The sequence below is a fragment of the Dreissena polymorpha genome, chromosome 10, assembly GCF_020536995.1.
Source record: "Dreissena polymorpha isolate Duluth1 chromosome 10, UMN_Dpol_1.0, whole genome shotgun sequence".
Lineage (NCBI taxonomy): Eukaryota > Metazoa > Mollusca > Bivalvia > Myida > Dreissenidae > Dreissena > Dreissena polymorpha.
Genome location: NC_068364.1, coordinates 19,517,477 through 19,540,608, shown reverse-complemented (window position 1 = coordinate 19,540,608; position 23,132 = coordinate 19,517,477). Strand labels below are relative to the sequence as shown.

The 23,132-nt window shown below is 31.6% G+C and overlaps 2 protein-coding genes and 1 long non-coding RNA gene across 3 annotated transcripts in view; 1 reads left to right on the top strand and 2 right to left on the bottom strand.

Annotated features, from left to right (window-relative positions):
• Positions 1 to 8,652: 8,652 nt before the first annotated feature.
• Positions 8,653 to 10,232, bottom strand: LOC127846932 (uncharacterized). The gene is made up of 3 exons (XR_008033738.1): positions 10,111 to 10,232; positions 9,281 to 9,375; positions 8,653 to 9,008 (listed from the first exon to the last, which is right to left on the bottom strand). It is a non-coding gene; the product is annotated as an uncharacterized LOC127846932 (long non-coding RNA).
• A 1,318-nt stretch (positions 10,233 to 11,550) lies between these two features.
• On the top strand, positions 11,551 to 17,608 carry LOC127848067 (perlucin-like protein). The gene is made up of 6 exons (XM_052380360.1): positions 11,551 to 11,694; positions 12,030 to 12,130; positions 12,706 to 12,796; positions 13,710 to 13,796; positions 16,105 to 16,225; positions 16,944 to 17,608. Exons 1-6 carry the CDS (start codon positions 11,649 to 11,651, stop codon positions 16,975 to 16,977), a joined length of 480 nt encoding a protein of 159 aa, XP_052236320.1. The 5' UTR covers positions 11,551 to 11,648; the 3' UTR covers positions 16,978 to 17,608.
• A 1,616-nt stretch (positions 17,609 to 19,224) lies between these two features.
• LOC127848970 (uncharacterized) overlaps positions 19,225 to 23,132 on the bottom strand; it is a 28,206-nt gene continuing 24,298 nt past the window's right edge. The window contains exons 15-16 of the mRNA XM_052381698.1: positions 20,165 to 23,079; positions 19,225 to 19,885 (exon numbers count right to left, since the gene is read on the bottom strand). Coding sequence (XP_052237658.1) covers positions 22,775 to 23,079 — 305 coding nt within the window. The 3' untranslated portion in view covers positions 19,225 to 19,885; positions 20,165 to 22,774. The remainder of the gene's footprint in view (positions 19,886 to 20,164; positions 23,080 to 23,132) is intronic.

Here is a 23,132-nt window from a genome sequence, read left to right as displayed (position 1 = left end):
TGTACAGCTCAACTGTGTTCTTTTTCTGCATAATGGCTTTACGGATTCACGACCGCAAAGGAAACATTCCTTTATGTATACAGAAATTTGTGTTATATACGCAAAAACGACCATGTTGCAAGAGGAGATCAAATAGCGTGTCCGATGATGCCGTAGTAAAGATTCACCCCACCTTAGAAGACCACAACAATACTGAGCAACACGATCAGAGCAAGCAGTCATGTAGTGACACGGTTAGTGAATGTTGCGGTGTAACGTCAGAAATAACATGGACAGATGTCGGTAACCTTTTTGACGAAATTTCGGCTAAAACATTAAATGCCATATTCTGGACATTTTCGATAATAACAATTGTTCAGCTCTACAATAACAGTTATGTTATATATTTGACATGATACGTACTCAAGCATACATTATGACAACAAACGTTTGATGAATCATAAATCATTAAAATATATGCACGGTATTATATTTGCTTAGTGGTTCTGTGTAATTAGCTGCCTTGTATAGAATATCGTAATCTACAAAACTGCATTTTTATGAGATACATCATATATACATCTCTTCATTAATTTAAACGTGTTTATCCTCGAACACCAACTATGTTGTGCAATACAGTCCCGAATAAATTTGTCTTCGTATGTTGTACAACAATGATTGTGCTTCTGTAATAGTGTCTTCTATGTACATAGTATATATATATATATATATATATATATATATATATATATATATATATATATATATATATATATATATATATATATATATATATATATATATATATATATATATATATATATATATATATATGCTTTAGTGCTGATTCTTCGTTTTAATAATACAAATAAAGACATGTATTGTTTCACGAGTGTTTAAAATGTGTGTATAAATAGCGGCACTAAAATAGATATACTATATCAAAGTTATATTTTATCTATCTTTTAAGGATTAAACAACATGTTTGAGTGTGTATTTTTATGTTAGATTTTCGGTTAAATCGTATGCGCCTGATCATAAACATGTTGAGCTCATTGACTGCGTTATCGTATTTTAAATTTAACACAAAAATAATAAATGTATCACAAGCTGTCTGTAATTGTTTGGTTATAATTATAATGCATTTAATATAAAGAAGTTAAACTCCAGCTGCTGGAGCAGTCTTGCATCTCATTATATACAATTAGTTGGTCCTTTATTTAAGGCAAGTGACTAATTGCCTCAACAGTACAAGCCAGCACAATACAAAACAACAAAAACACATATTAGAATAAAGCTGGTGTCACCGCATTGGAACGATCAATGCAAAGCATTGGGGGTTTTAACCGGTTTAAGAGCGCTCAACCTCACACTTGGCCCAGCAATATTCATGATACATATAAGTGTAAATAAAATTTAACTTCATAGCATTGTAACTCAAATTAAACAATAATAAAAGGGAATTAAAACACATTCAATTTAATTACCATTTAATTACTCAATGGTAGGAAAGAGACCAGAGCAACAGAGTTACAACTTTTTGAGGAACGATCAAATTTAACTACAAACGAGTGTCAACTACATCCCTTCTTTTTAGAAAAAGATTAAATAATATAGCTTCATAAAGTTAATATTTCAGATCACCATCGCGCAAATACAGGAAGGATTTAAGTACACATCTTTCTACAGGTACATTGCTCATTATATATTATTTCAAATTGTGTAAATCATTAGTTATAAGTTTAAAGAATAATACAATGCACATATTTAGAGACATACTTCTATAATAATTTTAAATAAATGCAATACACTATATGTGTGTTGGATTAATTATACACATACTTAATCAAATCTAAAAGTGTACGGTGCGCTAATCTTCAAACCCTGTTACACCTTCATACAAAGAGAAACGGTATCAAACACCAAACGAATCCCAGCTCGATCTATTCTCAAATGTCGATTTTGTACCACCGTTGTTACATACAATGCAACGTACACTACATTATTCGGACTACGCATTATTATAAACGTCGTCAACAAGCGAAACACGCGATGCATGTTTGTTCTTCCATTTAATAACATGAAAGTTTGTAATGAAACGTCATATATCAGCCATAAAAAACATTACGGTTTCACATGAAAATTCGTGTTTCATACATACGAAATAGATGCTGGTCTAACTATTAGTATTAAATGAACATTGATCTTGTTGTTTTAGTAACGCAATCTAATATAAGAATTGTTAATACCTTAAGTTATGAAGACAAACCACTATACATAATCACCAGTATCCTTGTTACACATTATACATTGTGTGCAATATTTATGTCTTGTGCACACATATTTATTTTAAATATTTACTGAATGTGTTTTAAATAAAAAGCACCATTACATGGCAAAATAATAATACAAGATATACATTACTTTATTTCCATTTATCACATTTCAGTTCTATGAAATATGTACGACTTGTAAATACTGCCGTAAACACTAACACTGCCGCCTCGGATACTTTAAAAATCGTGTTTAATCAATATTTATTATATTTTTTTATTACCGATCATCATTAAGGTACTAGACAAAAAACATAATTATTTAAATTTAACACGGATTCATTACAAATCATGTCATGATTTATTTAGATCCTCATTATATTAGAAAAAAACTTGAATTTGACCTGTGTGGTTTTTTTCTTTTCCATTAACTTCCCTCAATTTAAGAACATTTTTACCTTTAAGAATAATTTGACGTATATATTGTATATTCTCGAAGCATTACTACTGATGCAGTGTGTTTTTACCAGTTCGACAAACGCCACTTGTTTTCGACAATGATACTTTTATTCGTTTAAGCTTAATTTCTTTTCGCTGAATCACCAGTAAACGCGTTTATCCAACGTAGTTTTTTTATCTAACTTTTGTTCTTATTAAAGTTATGTTTGAAATATAGGAAAGTACAATGTAAGTGTTAATATCTGTAACATTATTGTTAATTTTATTAATAGACAAGATGTTGTACATTATACTTTATTAAAGAAATTAAGCTTCAAATATTGCGAGAACTTTCCAAGCCAATGTTCAGTGTACATGTATTTAACTTTATCTGCTTTTTAATTAACATTTTCATACTAGCTGAAAACTGTGTATCGTTATAATTGTCGCATTTTCATAAATAATCTGATGGAGAATGAAAGTTCCATAACGCTTTTTACTGTCTGTTATGTCAATCTAGTCATTTAAATCTCTGTGTTGTGTTAAAAACTATATGAGATTATTTGGCTGCATGCTACATCAATTAGAAAGTGTTCTTTTTTACAGTGCAAGTATTGAACTATAAATATCGTAGAATATTACAACTCTGCTTGTATATGCTCATTGAAAAGTCATATATATCTAAATATGTGTTCTGCTTCATTTTAATGTTACGTCCAGTTATTTTCATTACTTTGCTAGTTTAAAAAACATAAAACTCGTAGACAGCATGCATTGGCAGTTACTTTAATTTTTGTTTTGTTTCATTTTTTGCAGTTTCTTACCGCCTCGCATGTATCAACACATGTTATTATTTCCAAACGTCTTTAGGTAATCTGTCCAGATGTTCAATACGGAACACAGAGCACAACAGCCTTGTTATGAACATTTAAATCGCAATATCTATCATAATATATGCATTTGTTGTTGTTGATTTGCTGTTTGTCTTATAACAAATTGCATTTTTCCTTGTAACGTAAGAAAACAGTATCATATAAGAACAATTACTTTATCTTATGACAAAACAGTTATAACCTATGTATATAAAGTTTTAAATGTTTAATTGCATTGATACATAATTATATACAGTCACATTTTGCCGCAAACCGATTCATTAGTTTGAATTTGACCAAAGTTTAAAACGAAGTATGTTCATGAACAATTTGTCATATATTACAAGAATCAAACAACAATATGAAACACAATCCACATCACTATTATTTATTCGTGGGTATAACTACTAATTTGATAATAGTCATTTATGACATTTGTTAGAAATTACTCAATTTACATTTCTTGATATAGTAGTAAGTTCAAACCAATGACACTTGAGGAAAGTAGGATAAACTCAATTTCATATATGTTAAGCGTGTAAATACGGTATGGAAAGAAGTGCCTTTATCTGAATTTATTATCATCATGCAATAGATTGTTACAAATGGATAAGTGTGCGATTATTGTGGCATGTTCCGTGTTGCAATACTTTTAACAATACACGTGATTTATGTGTACTCTAAATACGATCTTTCCATTCAACATAACACTTCGAATCAATTTGAATGTATATTATTTTAAATACATTTATAAGTTACAGGTACCAATATAATCATTTTAATCGTGGTGAGCGATATAATGTTTTAATACATAAGATAACGTATAACCTTTTAATAGAACTAAAAATACATTTTTCATTGTCACTTGTTTAATTTGTGAAATTGTCTTACGCTTTCTTGAGAAATTAGTAATACATGTTAAAATAGAATTTAATTTACGTATGCCCATGTTCAGAAAAGTGTTTGAAAATGTGTATTCACCACAGTAATCCTCTCATAAAACGTATTAAACATATAACACACTCTCTCAGAGATGCATTTGTGGAAATACGAAGGAAGGCGGTCGATATTTATCCAACAATTTGAATCTGAGTTGGTCTGAAACATAAACTTATTATGACAGTATTTGCACGCAAAAATTAGTATAACATTGACAAGCGTAAAAAGGATTATATATATTAACCAACTTATTATTTGTAATATTTAAGTACTTCCCAGAAACGTATGCTTAACAGCGAACACCACAAATCCGGAAACAAAGTTCATCTATTACTACTGCGACTACTACCACCGCGACTGCCATATAAATACTATTTATACTACTACTACTACTACTACTACTACTACTACTACAACTTCTACTTCTACTACTACTACTACTACTACTACTACTACTACTACTACTACTACTACTACTACTACTACTACTACTACTTCTACTACTACTACTACTACTACTACTACTACTGCTACTACTACTACTACTACTACTACTACTACTACTACTACTACTACCACTACTACTACTATTACTACTACTTCTACTACTACTACTACTACTACTACTACTACTACTACTACTACTACGACTACTACTACTACTACTACTACTACTACTACTACTACTACTACTACTACTGCTACTACTACTACTTCTATTACTACTACTGCTACTACTACTACTACTACTACTACTATTACTACTACTACTACTACTACTACTACTACTACTACTACTACTACTACTACTACTACTACTACTTCTACTACTACTACTACTACTACTACTACTACTACTATTACTACTACTACTACTACTACTACTACTACCACTCCTACTACTCCTCCTCCTAATACTACTACAAGTACAACTTTTTTCTATAACTATTACTAATACTGCTTGTATTTTTCATACTACTGATGCTAAGGTTCTGCAACAACGACTAGTATAACTGATACTACTACCATTTTTCGTGTAATTGATATATTTCCTCTACAACTTATACCTATCTTACTCTGTAATTAACTTCTACAAGGTCGTTTTACCTCGAGTCGCACACAGGAAACCAACGACCTTCGCAGAGATAATCGTGCCACCTATATGCGTCTTTGTTGTAAAGTAAAATGCAGCCCTCGAGGCCGCCATTGGGTTGGCCTTTCGCCCAGTCTACAAATAAAATATACATGTAAAAATCATGGAAGCTTTAATAACGTATGCCTTCATCGTGTTTGCTTTTTTAATCTTGTTTGAAAAATGTTGATTTAGTTAATCAGCATGTGTTGGTTAAACTATAAACCGAATGATAACTATTATAAATGAAATATGTTCCCTAAAGCGTTCACTGTTAACGTTTGAATGATAAATAGTTTATGTCCGTATCGTTACATGAAAGTGTGCCAGCTGTGATTACACGTATGCATAATGGTAATATAAATCACTTGTGTATTTCTGTACATATTTATGAAAGAAATGTCACATGCCAAGAACATGCACTGCCTTTTACATCGTTATTGACCTGTAAATTGTGCTTCAGAAATATCGTCAATCCACATGTAGTGATTTTCTGCCATCAGATCTGTTAAACTAATCCACAGCATTTCGTCTGTAAAATATATTGTTTCTTTAGATACTAACTATTCGACGGTCGTCATGGATAAATAAAATAGTAATTTAAATGTTTTGAGATCTGAATGACATTTAAGTAAATAAAATACTCAAGAGCACGCTCCTCATAAATTATGTATCAACATATGACGAAAAATAATATCATAATCCAAAGGTATCTAGTTCGCACGGTTGTCCTTTATTTACATCTTTCTACGGTATCTACGGTAGGCTGAATAAACGGAACCAACCGACAAATATAAAATCCATGGTCAAAATATGCCTACATATTACTTCACCATGTATAATACATGTTAAGCAATTAAATTTTGTTTTCATGATTTTTCAAGATGTATATGCACACTCCGGGTTACCTTCAATTTGTTGAGTGGCATACATATGTTTGAAAAGCTAAATACGGCGAACAAAATGCAATCTTTTAAATATATAGAGAATAAAAGGTTGTTGACGTGAATGGAGAATGGTTATCTGGCATGACGGAGTAATTTATCGGGTGAGCCGTTACCATTCTCCATCAACGTCACCAACCTAATATTCTATTGATAATGTCACATTTTTTACAACATTCGTACATAAAGCCCAACCATCTCTTACACGACGGTCCAAGCGTTCATCATGGAGGTTACAGTATACTCAACAATCTCTTGCACGACGGTTACATTACATTCACTGCATTAAAGAAAACCATCTCATACCATAATATCTTATGTCTTAATTAATTATTATAAAATTGATATGTTTTTATGTTAACAAACCCACATACATACATACGTCGAAGCTATGCCTATCGTTACTCAATAAAAATTATGTTCAATTGTTTACATTTGTGAAGTGCGTGGTATGATTCCATCTGCGTAAATGGGCAATAAAATAGTTCAAAAGAGTTGCATAAAAACTCGCAAGTTTTCGAACGATGTATCGAAAATTTTAAATTCCTATTTCATTATTTTTTGCCTCTGATCCTAAAACCCCAAAATTAAATGAACTTTGAATGCGTTTGTTCGGTTTTGCCCAGTTTCTTGGCAAAATGGCATAATGAGCCTACCGCAGAGGTGTATGTGAGAGCAAGGAACGATAACTCTGCGTGGTGATTGAAAGCCCAAGTGATGTTCCAAACTTGTTTGACCTTGTGTAGATTTCCTTACGTCACGCTATATTTTTATTACAGCGATCACAGTGCTAAAGCGCTTGATAAACAGTAGGTTCCACATAGTACTATTTAACACAATGTTTCGGTTTTTTAAATGTTTTATTTACAAAAACTCGGTCAACAAAAATCAAATCCAACCAAAACAAAACAATATATACATGTTAAAACAAACAGTTCTTGTATTTGGTATTTTATTAATAGAAAAAAAGGAGTCAGTCACCGGAGAGAGACTGACCAATATTCGAGGTCACGTGTTCAACTAGCTTTATAACTTTTTGGTTATTAGGTTACCTGGTTATCAGTGTAATATAAAGGAATGTGACAGGATAAATTGGAATAATTTCTGTGAACCGTTATTCAGTTAAGGTAAATAAACTAAAACATAGATTCATACATAATTGAAATGGCCGGATTTACTTCTGGACAACACTAAAAGCATCACCATGTGTATATTTTTGTGGAAGTTGATACTTTTCCAATCAAAATGTTAAATCTCTGAGCAAGAAAAAATAGGGAAATCTATGCAATACGGTTAACCGAAAGTGTTCTAAATATGGAAGGATTTTGTTGACCGTTATGTAAGGGTTGTTGGCAATTGTCACAATAACACAGATTATAGAATAGTCAACACATAGAGCCACACTTAAAGTACTTAATTATGCTAGCTGATTCAGAATGAACATAAAATCAAACACGGAGGTCACGGTGACTTTGAATGAAAAACATGTTTATGTAATACCGGGTATACATCACAGATTTGTTAGCATGTTTGAATCATACATTTTATATGGCACAAGAACAAATTGTCATCGTTTAAATGGTTCGTTTATTATGTATTTCATAGCTTTTGTTACTGGACAGGTACGGCAGTTGCTTAAGTGTTTTTGACCTTCTGTGACATCATGGGCTGTTAACTCTGATGTAAGGGCCGCTTTGTTTCAACAGAGCCGGATTCATATGTTATCAAAACTTCTAAAAGTAATGCTATTGAACAATATTTAAATACTTGAAATAATTAATATTATATTAAAGAACTCGTATATGTTCAAGCTTGTATTGTAGTAATGAAACGACGCCTTTGTGTATATGGTTACACTGACTCAAAGAAAGGCGGATGAGCAGATAAACATCTTTTGTGATTTCATTATGTCATCTTTATTCGTTCAATACGGTTAGTTAATGTATTCTGTTTTTTGTGTGAACATACAATTGGTACTGGGATTTAAAGTAAACTAAGACGCATAACTTTAGTAAGTTACACCGTCCGATTCCGAAGTGTGCACATCAAAACTGTATACACAAAGAGGAATAGCAAACACGTTTGAACTTTGTACAAACACAATGTAGCAACATATTTTTAACAAGGTTAATTGTACAGACACACGAACAGACTGACGAACAGACGACTGAGGTGATTCCACTACCACTGTTAATCCCCCTTTATTTTTGGACGGTATATACGTCGTAAGTATATTTGGTTAATCGTTTTAATCCAATACGGCTTTTCACGATTTGTCTTAACGTACACAATTTTTACTCATGAACTAAATGGTGTTTTCTTTTGCAATTCTGATACCTACATGTTAGTGCAACAGCATAGTGTTTATGTAGTTGTTCTCTTGAGCTGAGTCGATGTGAACCAGATGTCCGCCATGTTCTCGACAATAACGCTATAAAATACATAAACATGTATTTTCAAATAGTAAAAACCATCAAACATGTCATACAATTAGTTCTATTGTGTAAGACTTTAAGCATTTATTAAACAATACTAATACTTCACAGATATTATTCGTACTATATACAAACTGTAAGTCATTTCAACCACAAGATACTCTTTCAGCAGAAAGGCAAGTGCACTATATAGGTATATTTTTTTCACTGACATTATTTTAGCACCGTTTGAATTTATCTGAATTAAAAACTTGCAAACTTGCAACACCTCCGCTTCAATGAACGTCATCGATACATTTCCGAAGTGATAACAGGATCCAAACGCACTCATGAACTCATTTCGACAATCTGCCGAAGTTGCATCTTTAAACAAATCAAAAACATAAACTTTATTTCAGAATGGGTAACTATTCGGATCCTTTAATATATATTAACACTACTTAGAATTGTTACACTATTTACAAAAATATATAATTCTCAAACTTTGTAAAGGACTTTTGGTTTGTTCATTTTCTGATTAAATAGTTGCATTTAACTGAGATTGTATTATACCAAAGTTAGTTGTGTGCTTAATTCTGAGGTAAGTGTGGGGTTCGAATAGCCCTATACCAGTTTAACCCCCACCCAAATTATGCAAGGATTGATCAATTAATCACAATTAGTTGATAAGAACAATACTATCTCTTCAGATAAAGTTCATGAAGTTTGATTGTTTGCTTTATTCCATTGATTAATACTATAACAATATATTGGATATGTTTGGACGATTGAAATTTGCTACCGAATGTCTAAATATCTTAATAGGCGTGTGACTTCTCTCCATAGTCGTGTTAATAAATGACGTATTATTACAATTTACAATAATGTTATTCACCTTTGTTTCTATTAACGCTAACCGGGTTGTTTCCAACAATAAGCAATCCGTTTAAGTGTAAACTAGCAATTATTACACCTAATCAGATAACATTTGGTTTGATGTTTGAACTTTAAAAACAAGTGTTCTTTAAAATGATATAAAGTAATAAAGTAAAAGGAAAGTGTAACTGTGTACACTAAATATTAATAATTGTTTTACTATAGTAACAAAGCTTCACTTACCATATTGTTGAAATTAAAAAGTACATCCAATTCATTTTCAGAATAAACATGTATGGGGCAATCTGATAAGAAATACTAAAAAGAGAGGTGTTGTTTCTGTCAACATTAAACGTCGAACGCACACATATAGCTGACTACAGATTAAATGAAATTCCACGCACGATTCATTTTAATTTGGAATTATTGTACAAGCGTATTTAATGTTTATCTTGAAACTGGGTATGAAATTAAATGACACGTTCATTTAAATTGTCCATAGATTTCACGTTTTTAAACAATCAGTCATTACGATATGTTTAATGAATTGGAGGGCTACACGTAGTCCTAATTTTAAGCTATCAGACGTTTTTAAGCGTTATTATTTACATTATGCTTTTAAATGGTTGTCAATGCACATGGTTTTGAACTTTAATCATAATTTCTACTTATGGCACCGGATAACAACGTTTCAAGGATTATATCATGCTGTTAAGATTTTTAGCAAAAATTAACAAGCGGACTCATTATGAGCTATTGTGGTCAGTTTATGTCATACTTTAATGGTCAACATGGATTACGATTCTAACGGTGTTCCAATTTTCACCCGGTATTGATGCAATTTAGTCATACTGGCTATAATGAAAATATCTAGATTGTGTTCAAAGTTGGGTCACGTGCATCGGAAAACTAAATCACCAGGTCAAATCTCAATAAAGCACGTTTAACACTCTAACAGCAAAATGTATGACTAAATCTTGATTGAAATTAATTAGAATGTTTGTTTTTAAAATTTATTTGAGTAGTGTACATCCGGGTCTCTTGCATCCATCTACCCGGAAAGTGCTCGACATTAGGGCTCTTTAGGACCAGGTCAGCGTACTATGGTCTAGTATAGTATCTTCTGTACCTACGTTTCCTTCAATAAATGGGTAGTTTATCCTAACATACTTAAGAAAAACAAATGTTTTCACTGTTTCATATGCCGTTAATATAGTACTTGTATACATACATGCTCTTTTCCTAACATATTGTTTTTGTTCTTGTACTTTTTGTGGGAAGAGGACACGACAACGAGCGAGGCATGGTATAGGGGTGATTACCCTGGGTAATGGTTGGGTTAAGGGTTAAGGTTAGGGGTCGGGTTAGGGTTAAGGTTAGGGTTAAGGCTAACCCAAACCCAAACACGACCCAAAACCCTACCCCTACCCATTACCGTAACCCTCTCCCCCCCCCCCCATGCGCATTACAATACCATGCCTCGCTCGTTGTCGTTGTCGTCTTTTCACTTTTGTGTAAGGGTGTTAACAAATAAAAGCATATTTTGCATCGAACACCTTATAATACTTATTCGGTGTCTGGAAACTGCCTTTATTCGTATAGCTGTTGTCCTTGTTCAGACAAAGGAACACTACCTTAAACTGGTTGGCAACACTCTTAACTGCGCCATTGAATGATAAGAAAGCCAGTCCGTACATCTGTTTGCACGATGTCCTAAAATATCAATCTATGAGGACACTTCAACTTGATAGAATATTGAAAACATTGTCTATTAAACCGAAATGCTTTTGTTCGTATTATTTGCGTGTTTGATTTGCTGTAATAAAGGTACGCGATTTAAAGATTATATTTCTGCTATTTGCTATTTTTAATAGTATATACGCACAATACATATAATGTAACCGACAGTTAAATATATTGATTTGATTTCTTATAAATTATAATCAGTATAAGAAAATAAATATTGTTAGTAATATATTCTTAACCTCTTTTGCTGCGCATTGACTATGTTGACAAACTGTTGGTATTTCTCACCGTGTGACTTATCTCCACCCACAATAGAATGAATGGATGACTAAAACTTATATCATAACATACACTATCTCTCTTTAATTTATGTAAGAACGCGATCTGTAATTAACGTGACAAAATCTTATTTACAGGAGTAACATGTACGAACTGCCCAAACGGTTGGATCGCTCACGAAATTTCGTGTTACCTCTTTGGTCATGAGGACAACTTACTTGATTTCACTACTGCCGAGGTTAACAATATATAGGGCCGCATACAAGGATTCATTTAAGACCATATTACATTAAACGCTTTCATCAATAATGTATTTAGCAATTTAGCAATAACACTTGTATATGTATTAAGCTATTTCCGGGACTGTAATGTTATCACATGCGCTGCAACAATACAGTTTCTTATAATTTAACTTCGCGTGATCATCAACAACGTTAATTCACCATACTACCGTAGTATGTCAGTAACTTAAAAAGAAAACACGAATATTGTTTTTAAATGCAAATAGTGTTGCATAATTTAAAACTATTTACATTCGAATGAACAATGTCTTTTGGATTGCAACGATAGTTGGTATGAACAAAAACAGTTAACACAGTAAAATGATTCCGGAAAAAAGATCACACCTAACCAAGATTACTCTAGCGCATCGTTAGAATTTGTTTTTGTTTCTTCAGATGTGAACTCCACTTAAGTCCAATCATAAAAGTTAACCATATGTTTCTTCGCTCATTATGCTGGCCATGATAAACTTTTTTCAAGTAATATATAGTTATAATATTTAGTACAACATTATGTGAAACTGCATTGCAGCAATTCTGTCGCCAGCGCGGCGGTCATCTGATTCACGTGGATGACGCGCAAGAAAACGCCTTCATAAAGGACCAGCTAAATGAACGCAAACGTAAGCTTAAGTTTTATGTGTGATAGTCATGAAGTAAGTTTGCAGATATCTGTGTTTATTGTGTAACATAACTATTTCGAGTATTGGTGCATATAAATAATAGTACTAGGTGATGTTGTGAAATATATTCTCACTATCTTCAGGTTTATGATAAAGTTACTTGTATTTCTGTCTAAACGTTTGGTGTTTTATGACGTACTTCAGTATAGCTTCTAGTTCAGTAAAAAAAATTATGATTAAATTTTCTGTTATTCAAGCTTCGATTCGCTTGTACTAGATGTCCCATGGTCTTAGTCGGTCTTAGTCGGATTGTGTCGTGAATAAACGTCCACATATTCAATTAACAGCAACGGCTTACGCGATTGTTTTCCAAACATATTCGACTTTAAAGCTGTATTGATTGTTTCCGATGAAAGGCGACCGAATTTAAAGAATGATTTGGATAAGAGTTGTGTCATTATTGTAACTTACCTAAGCTTTTATTGTAACTCGAACATTGTGGGCTATTTAGTATTGTTTCGTTTTTAAGTAAGATTGGTATACACATTTATTTTTACTTATTTCCTAGTATAATTCAATTTTGCATACATATTTAATTATTGACAGGAGTATAAAGTGTGCTTGGCTTTTGAATTGTGTTTCGCTTTAATTATCGTGTCTCAAGCGCTACAAGAAATGTTCACGATTTGTTTTATAATACTGTAAATTTTCCTTTAATACTGAAACAAATACCGTACAATCATATTTGAGTTTCGGGGTTCAGACGTAATAAATGTCTAAATGACTGTACAGATAATATGGTCTTAAACGATTTTATTTTGTATAGTGATGCTATTATGCCTGCAAAACTACTTATGTCAAGTGTATTTGTGAATATTTGTAAATATTTGTGAATATGTTCTATATGTCTCAGCTATTCATTGGTGGCTTGGCATAACTGACGAAGACGCGGAAGGGGTCTGGAGATGGTTTGACGATGACACTGTGGCTGAATATACAGGTTACTGAACGTTTTAGTTAGTTTTGGTTTGTATAGTTGTCTTACCATTTAAACCGGTTACCTTATCATGAATTTAGTACGTCCTATATTTGTACGCCACGTGGCTTTTATCAGCATATTTCAGACGCTCGGAAAATACAGTCACCTTTTTGCAAGTGAGTTTGTCGCTCGCGTCTCATTCTTCCTTAAAGCGTGATTCATTAAATAATCCACTCACATAAAGTAACTCAAAATGGTAGCAGCACATAATTGCTTACTGATTTAAAACAAATTGTCATGCCCTTATGGTTTATATGTAAATATGTTTCCTTAGACCTCAAATCTCAAGAGTCAATGACTCTTGGGACCAAATTTTCAAGAGTCAAAATCAAATTTATATGAGTCATAATATTAACGCAGGAGAGTCAAAGATCTTTTGTTCTTTAAGCAAATTACTGAGATATAATATATAAAAAGCAACAAATTTACAAATATCTAAACATTTATTCCTTATATTCCAGTCAATAAAAGCGATAATGCAAACATACATTGTGACCAACATTGTGAGCATAATGAAATCAGTATTACGAAAAAAACACTCACACTTGTAGTGACATAATATATATCAGGGGTGTAAATTGTCCCAAATTCGACATACGGAAAACTAAGCAGAGATTCTAAGACCGTAGGATAAAGGGAATAGAGGGCAGAGCCCCTCGAGCCCTTGCTTATTGTTATTCTTTATTTTCTTTCTATGTTCAATTTCTTGTGCGTACAATGCGAAATTTTATCAATCAGACCATCCGTAACACCGCACGTATATTCGTCATTCTATAAAAAATGTTTAAAGTCTGTTGGAAATAAATTAAAATCGACGAACCATACCGTATCCGAAAACGACTGTCCTAAAACAGGTAGAGATACGTCGTTTGAGAATGAAATAAAATATGTGTTTTGTTTGTCTGCAGTTAATGAAAGCCAGTAATAAGTAACCAAGCATATACGCAATAATATATTATCGGTTTACATATTGTTTTAAGTATGATATTGCAGTGCTTTACTTTGCTAATAGATAGTTTATAGTTGGCGAACATTAGCAACGTTCGTAGAATGGTACGGTTTTCGGAGAGTAGCGAAGATGTTTCGTCAGTTACTGCTCATGTCAGTGCCAGCCGTTTATCATCGAAATACCTCCTTAAACTTACTAATCGGATTTACATTTATCTCAAAATCGACCCTGGACGGCTCAAATCCGGATTTGATTATTTCATGTGCCATCTTTACCGAAGACGTGCGACAACACGCCGATTTTATATGCCGTCTCAAATGGTCAATTATTACACCTATATTGTAATCAATTAGCACATGCAGCATCCAAATTTGTCACTTTGCCACACGGTCAGTTATACTAGTTATATGGTTATTTTTAGCAACTCTGATGCAAAGCGCGTAAATTGACGTTGTAGACAGTACATATGCCGGCATAACTTTCGCGCGTCTTTGAACGGCGCAAACATGGAATAAAACAGGGTTGGGTACACTGTATTCAGCATTGGAAATACATCTTGACCTATTGTGGAAGTATTTCTCAAAATATTGTGGATATGGATGTTATAATTATATATTGGATATTATTAAAACTGACGCGGGTGAGTCCATTCTGTTTTAGTGGGTTTAATACATGTCGTTTCTGCAAACAACTGATAACAAACGCTCAGATAAATAATGGAACGTTGATACACGCGTCATCGAACCAGCAGTGTTTTAATTTGTCATTACTAGATTTCTCAAAGGACATAACTCCTCCTACTCGGCGGACTTGTGATTCAAATCTTGGAAACGGGCGATAACGGTTAGCGTCTACCAAAATATACTCCGCCCCAAGCAAATTATCAATTACTCTTAACAACATTTGATCTCTTTGACGCAAGTCGGTGCATTCCCCCGGGTCAAATGTGACGCATGACGTAATTTTGTCACGAGTCAAACTTAGGTATTTTGTAATTTTCAAGGGTCAAAACACGGGAGTTCGGGTCAAAGGAAAGTGATTAATTGTATTTGTAAAGTTTTAAAATGTGTGTTTTAATTAATAGTATGTTCTTTACATGAATTTAATTACGTGCCTTAAATAAAACGTGCGCTACTTCATGTAGTATTTGTTAGTATCTTAACTTAATATACCAGTGATTTTAAAGGTATGTGTCTAAACGTCCTGTCCACGGATGTGTATTTCAGAGTTTAAGTCTAATGACCAACATATTGTTCACGAATGTGTATTTCAGACTTTAAGTCGAATGACCAACATGATGTTTACGAATGTGTATTTCAGACTTTGAGTCGAATGACCATTCCCATCCAGGAGAAGACTGTGGGTTGTTTGCATCAATCTATGAGTTCAGGTGGGCTGACATTGAATGTACGGCTCACTACCCACCTCTTTGCGAACTTAGGTGTGTGTGTTGTTTCTTGTTATACGTGCGCGTGTTGTATTTTTTTGCATTCCAATTCCAACGTTCACGCATTAATTTAATTTTATTTACTGAACATTAATGGGTATATGGGGGCAATATCCCCGATACATAAATGGGTTTGACAAAAAATGATCCAAATATTTGCGCCTTAAAATCATTACTTCAGTGTTATTTGCACAATTATAATGAGTTTGTAAGCGGTATTCATACAACACATGCACATGTTAATACTTCTAGTAATTTTTCTTTTACGAAAAACGACTAAGTTTCCTCCGCCCGTAAAAGTTACACAGTTATAATTGTTTCAATTAGTAGTATTTTACTGACCTAATAAATGAACGCGGTATACTGTATTACGGAACGGTTGAACATTACAAGCGGTTTTCACTTGAACGTAAATGCTGCACTGTGATAGGAAAACCACCCAAGTGATGTTGTTTCTGTATTTCCCGATGAGCACATCTAATATACAAAAGTATTGATGTGTTTGATAAATTTAAATATACTAAATATTGACAGTGTTTATTTTAATGTCAACACTATGCCGTAATCAAAGAGAGACTCGTGTGTCTGTGTCTGGAAGTCCGTTTTGAGAATTCGAGATTTATAAAGTTTGAGCAGTGATTTCAAACATTGAATAATATTGTCTGCATATTATCGGTGGGGGCAATTATAAATGACTTCCTTTCTATTTTAGTGCACGCAACACTGAGGTCGAGACTGTTGGCTAATATCGATGAGATGACATCTTGACACTTTCTTACTTCTTTTGTGTACAAGGACGAATATGTGTAATTAATGTACCTTTGAAAATCAATATAAGACATAACGTATTTGGTTAGATATAAGGCTTCATGTTAGTTTGATAAAACGAATATATTATCGTGTATTGTCGCACACACGTGGAAGCGCGTAGGCACTTAATAAACAAATCCGATGAGATTTGGGGAAGAAAATCGTGTAAACTATATTCACATGTTGAAATTTATTCAAACAACAGTCATATCGGACATGCTCAAATTAAGGCATTACCACTGGCTGTTCTTAGTTGGTCATCCAACTGTTATCATTTAATATATACTGGTGTGTTTTGTTTCATTTAATATATACTGGTGTGTTTTGTTTATAGTCATGTTATAATATATATGCAACATCGGGAAATGCCTTCATGCACAATGCCTTAACATTATTATAGAGTTTCAATATGTATTCAATATGTATTTATTTCATAATTTAAACCTATAATGAACTTAGATTTATATTGTCTCATTTAAACATTTTTACCCCAAAAGGTCTCTAAGGATGTGAATAAACTATAAACATGGCAATAATAAAAAGAATATCTAAGAGGTTCTAACACAATCAAGCGTTAATATCTTCTTTGATGTAAATGATATGGCCACGCATTTACATCAATTGGTCCGTGTTCCATTGTATGGTATGGTTACTAACTACATTACCATTCAGTTTAACATTTATGAAAATGTTAATGTGTTCCCGTGTCATAATTCCCCCTATCCTGTACCTGATGGAACACGCCTTTTCGTTCGTTCTTCCTTCCTGATCAAGGTAGGCACCAATAATTGTGTTAACAAAATAGAGGATTGGCAACTTGAAACAGACATCAAGTAGTAAAGTGTATTGTTTTGTATGTGTAACGCTTTCGTCTTCGTTTAACACCTAACCCATTCATTTTGACCATTAATAAAAACTAATTCTGCAAATTTGTCACTGGTAATTCAACCGCGGATCTGTAATATTACTTGGTTTAATAAACACACCCTCATGAAACAGGTATTCGGTATAGCAAGTTCGAGAAACGCACCCGAAATGATTAAATTTTTGAACAGAACATAATAGTTTATTTTTGACTTAAGCATGTGAAGCTCATTGTCATTAACATACATATAAATAAATAGCAACATGTGTACACACAAAAGCACACATCATTTGAAAAAACAAATACTCTAAATAAACACGAACTAAACATATTTCGTGAACATATGTCGTGAGAATGGTACATGGATGGGTTTAATACACAGTGGTCACATAATGTTATGCATATAGCTTTACAAATATAGCTATACTTACATAATTCGGACCTTATTTTCTTTGTAAAAAATGCATAACTATTTAACACTACATATATATTATTGTTTAGCCTGACGAAAATTTAATTGCACCATATGTATAGAACAGAATTATGATTCAGGAAATAGCCACAGCGGACTTTACTGCTATTGCTAAACTGCTTTTACAAGAAAAAAATCAACTCTTCATTATTAGGAACTAATTTCGACCATGGAAGGATACACAATGAATAAGTCAAATTCAAACACGTTTAATATTTCAAAGCACTATGAGTGTTCGGTATAATAAATCAAAAATACATTTCAATGTATAGAATTTTGTAACTAGCGTATTTCCACTATATAAAACAAGCTTCTTGACGGAAATTCCTTTTGACAAAGTGTTACCAATTTTCGTTTGTCGTCTTGCAAAAAGTGTTGCTTAAGAACAAAATATTAACAATGCCATACATGATATAAAGTACAGTGTAATGCTAAAAATTATGCAGCATATTGTTGACGATACAATCAATCATGACATTGGTGCAAAGAAAGAGGCAACATTTATTTGATACATGCAAGCTCACTTTTCATAGTTGTAATTAACAGCTCACGTGGCATATCACGTGGAGAACATTATTAACAACAAAGAACGATGGCATATACAATGTGAGCACACTTCATTCGCCACATACATTACAAGCGAAGCTTGTTATATACATAGAACAATATCAAAACAGAATACATTTGGCTTATATTCATTCCAAAACTGTAGACTTAGCATGTTTTATTATAAACGCATCGGAATTCTATGAGGGAATATCCTTTGATATTCCCTTTTTTCGTTGCAAAATGAAGAAAAACAGGTGTTTTTTTCTCACTTTTATTGCACACAAATTGAACCTTGAATCAAAATGCATGAACAGGAATTACCAAACTTGTATATTTCCTAAAAAAGTGCGTAAATTTACGAACATTTTTAATGCAAAAAGAACACATTTGACATCAACTAAGAAATTATTCGTAAATTTACGAACATTTTAAGGGAGAAAAATCATAGTTCGTAAATTTACGAACTAGTAAAACTTTTCAGAAATACTCTCAACCAAATCTTACTTCGTAAATTTACGCACTATTAAAAATTTTCAGAAATATGAGGTTAATTCATATTTTCTTAACAAAACCATACTTCGTAAATTTACGCACTATTATATATTTTCAGAAATACTTGGTAAATTCATAGATTCTTAACCAAAAAATACATCGTAAATTTACGCACTATTAAAAAAAAACTGTTCATAAATTCTTAACAAAACCATACTTCGTAAATTTACGCACTATTAAAAACTTTCAGAAATACTTGGTAAATTCATAGATTCTGAACAAAAACATACTTCGTAAATTTACGCACTATTAAAAACTTTCAGAAATATGAGGTTAATTCATATTTTCTTAACAAAACCATACTTCGTAAATTTACGCACTATTATATATTTTCAGAAATACTTGGTAAATTCATAGATTCTTAACCAAAAAATACTTCGTAAATTTACGCACTATTAAAAAAAACCTGTTCATAGATTCTTAACAAAACCATACTTCGTAAATTTACGCACTATTAAAAACTTTCAGAAATACTTGGTAAATTCATAGATTCTGAACAACAACATACTTCGTAAATTTACGCACTATTAAAAACTTTCAGAAATATGAGGTTAATTCATATTTTCTTAACAAAACCATACTTCGTAAATTTACGCACTATTATATATTTTCAGAAATACTTGGTAAATTCATAGATTCTTAACCAAAAAATACTTCGTAAATTTACGCACTATTAAAAAAAAACCTGTTCATAGATTCTTAACAAAACCATACTTCGTAAATTTACGCACTATTAAAAACTTTCATAAATACTTGGTAAATTCATAGATTCTGAACAAAAACATACTTCGTAAATTTACGCACTATTAAAAACTTTCAGAAATACTTGGGGTGAATTCATTCTAAGACTTAACAAAACATACTTCGTAAATTTACGCACTATTAAAAAATTTCAGAAATACTTGGTGAATTTTCACCAAGTATTTCTGATTTTTTTTAATAGTACGAAATTTCCGAAGAATGTTTTGTTAAGAATCTATTCAAAACATACTTCGTAAATTTACGCACTATTTAACCTTTTCAGAAATACTTGGTAAATTCATATTCTTCTATAAAACCATACTTCGTAAATTTACGCACTATTAAAACTTTGCAGACATAATTGGTAAATTCATATTCTTTAAAAATAACATACTTCGTAAATTTACGAACTAGTAAAACTTTTCAGAAATACTCTCAACCAAATCTTACTTCGTAAATTTACGCACTATTAACAATTTTCAGAAATAAGAGGTCAATTCATATTTTCTTAACAAAACCATACTTCGTAAATTTACGCACTATTATATATTTTCAGAAATACTTTGTAAATTCATAGATTCTTAACCAAAAAAAACTTCGTAAATTTACGCACTATTAAAAAAAAACAGAAATACTTGTTCATAGATTCTTAACAAAACCATACTTCGTAAATTTACGCACTACTAAAAACTTTCAGAAATACTTGGCAAATTCATAGATTCTGAACAAAAACATACTTCGTAAATTTACGCACTATTAAAAACCTTTAGAAATACTTTGGGTGAATTCATTTCTTAACAAAACATACTTCGTAAATTTACGCACTATTAAAAAAAATTCAGAAATACTTGGTGAATTTACTAACATTTGCAAGTGCAATCAAATTCCATATAAAATGAAAAAAACCTCAATTGTTCAAATTCTTTTCAAATACACTAACACATAATAATTGTGAGAAATACTTTGATAATTTATGGATTCTTAACACAAAAATACTTTGTATATATTTACAACCATTTGCAAATACATTCAAATAAATTCATTAAATGCATCAAATTCAATGTAAAAATTACAAAATGGACATTTTTCAATACTTAGTTCATTAAACAACTATAATAATAATTTACATATTGACTAACATTTGCAAGTGCAATCGAATTGGTCATCAAACCCATAAAATTCCATATAAAATAAAAAACATCTCAATTGTTCAAAGTCTTTTAAAATATACTAACACTGAATAATTGTGAGAAATACTTTGATAATTTATGGATTCTTAACACCAAAATACTTTGTACATGAACATTTACAACCATTTGCAAATACATTCAAATAAATTCATTAAATGCATCAAAATCAATGTAAATATTACAAAATGGACATTTTTCAATACTTAGTTCATTAAACAACTATAAAGAAAATTAAAATACTTTGTTACATCATAGCTTCAAAACAGCTAAGAACATGTACTCTATGTATTAACAAAAATAAGAAAATTATGACTTTGCTAAATGTGTAATAATAAATCAAAATGTTGCACCCAATTCTTGGCAAAGGTAGAAGGCGTAAATTATTTAATACTTGGAAATTTAAACATTGTTGAGAAACCATTTCCAACAGTTGATAAAAAAATGTTTTAAAACATAAGCAGTATTCATGAACTATCACAAAGTAAATGGTAAATTATGAACAGCACCTTGTATGACCTGTATTATTATTTTACTTTTCACAACAAATCAATAGTTATAAAATGGACCTTTTGTCAACACTTAAAACCAACTTTAAATGAAGTGAAAATAATCCCTAACTTATATATGCATTGTATCACACACAATTAGTTATTACACTCAAAACGATTTACTTTTATCAATCTGTCTTTTTTTTTAATTCTTGTTTACTCATTTATAAAAAAAGCAAATATGCAAATTTTTTAACAACATAATGATGAACACGTTTTCAAATTCATTGCATATTCTACCAAAATTATTCGAAATTGTAGAATACTGTTAAATATGAAACTTTTAATGATGCACATGTTTCCAAATTCATTGCATATTTTACCAAAATTATTCGAAATTGTAGAATACTTTTAAATATGAAACATTTAAAAGTGAAATTATGTTTCACCACATACTGATACTAAATTTCTTTTAGACTTATGCCAAATAACCAATTTCAAAATAAATTCCTCTGATACACACATTTCCATATTAATTTCATATTTACCCCCCAAAAAGTTGAAACTATTGCTAAATATGAAACATAAACATTAAATTATGTTTCACTTCATACTCAAATCAACAAGGATAGATCTATAGTAAATAACTCAATTGATACAAGATGTGATGGTCAGGGTTTGTGTTCATGCTATACAATACATGTATATGGCATATATTGCATAGCTTGAACACAAATCCTGACCACCACATCTTGTATCAATTGAATTATTTACTATTCATCTATCCTTGTTGTTGGCTTGGTACGAAGTGAAACATAATTTAATAATATGCCATATATTGTTTAGCTTGAACAGAAACCCTGAGCATCACATTGGTTAATTAATACCTGTATAGCTGTTATATAATGGAGCTTGAAAACAGCTATACATGTATAAATTTACTGTTGCGGCGAAATATAAATGCATTCTGAGCAATTCCCCAAATAATTCCCTAAAATAGTCCAACAAAGATTGACAAATTACTGTACACAAGAATGTCCAAACATGAAATATATAAGCTATTTGTATACAGTTTATAAGTAGCAGTCTACACATTTCATATAATATTATCAATAGTTGAATTTCTGTTACTTTTCTTTTCCTGTACGACGAATAAAAATACACAACTGCCTTCGATACATCTGAAACAAGCAGGTATTCATACCCTTAAAATAATGCATTCCAATAAAATTTT

What these genes read in the sequence shown, in the direction of transcription:
- LOC127848067 (XM_052380360.1), top strand. Translation starts at nt 11,649, where the DNA reads ATGCTTTTGTTCGTATTATTTGCGTGTTTGATTTGCTGTAATAAAG. An exon ending in TTGATTTCACTACTGCCGAG is followed by an intron (nt 12,131 to 12,705) that starts GTTAACAATATA and finishes ACTGCATTGCAG; the next exon opens with CAATTCTGTCGCCAGCGCGG. An exon ending in CACTGTGGCTGAATATACAG is followed by an intron (nt 13,797 to 16,104) that starts GTTACTGAACGT and finishes TGTGTATTTCAG; the next exon opens with ACTTTGAGTCGAATGACCAT.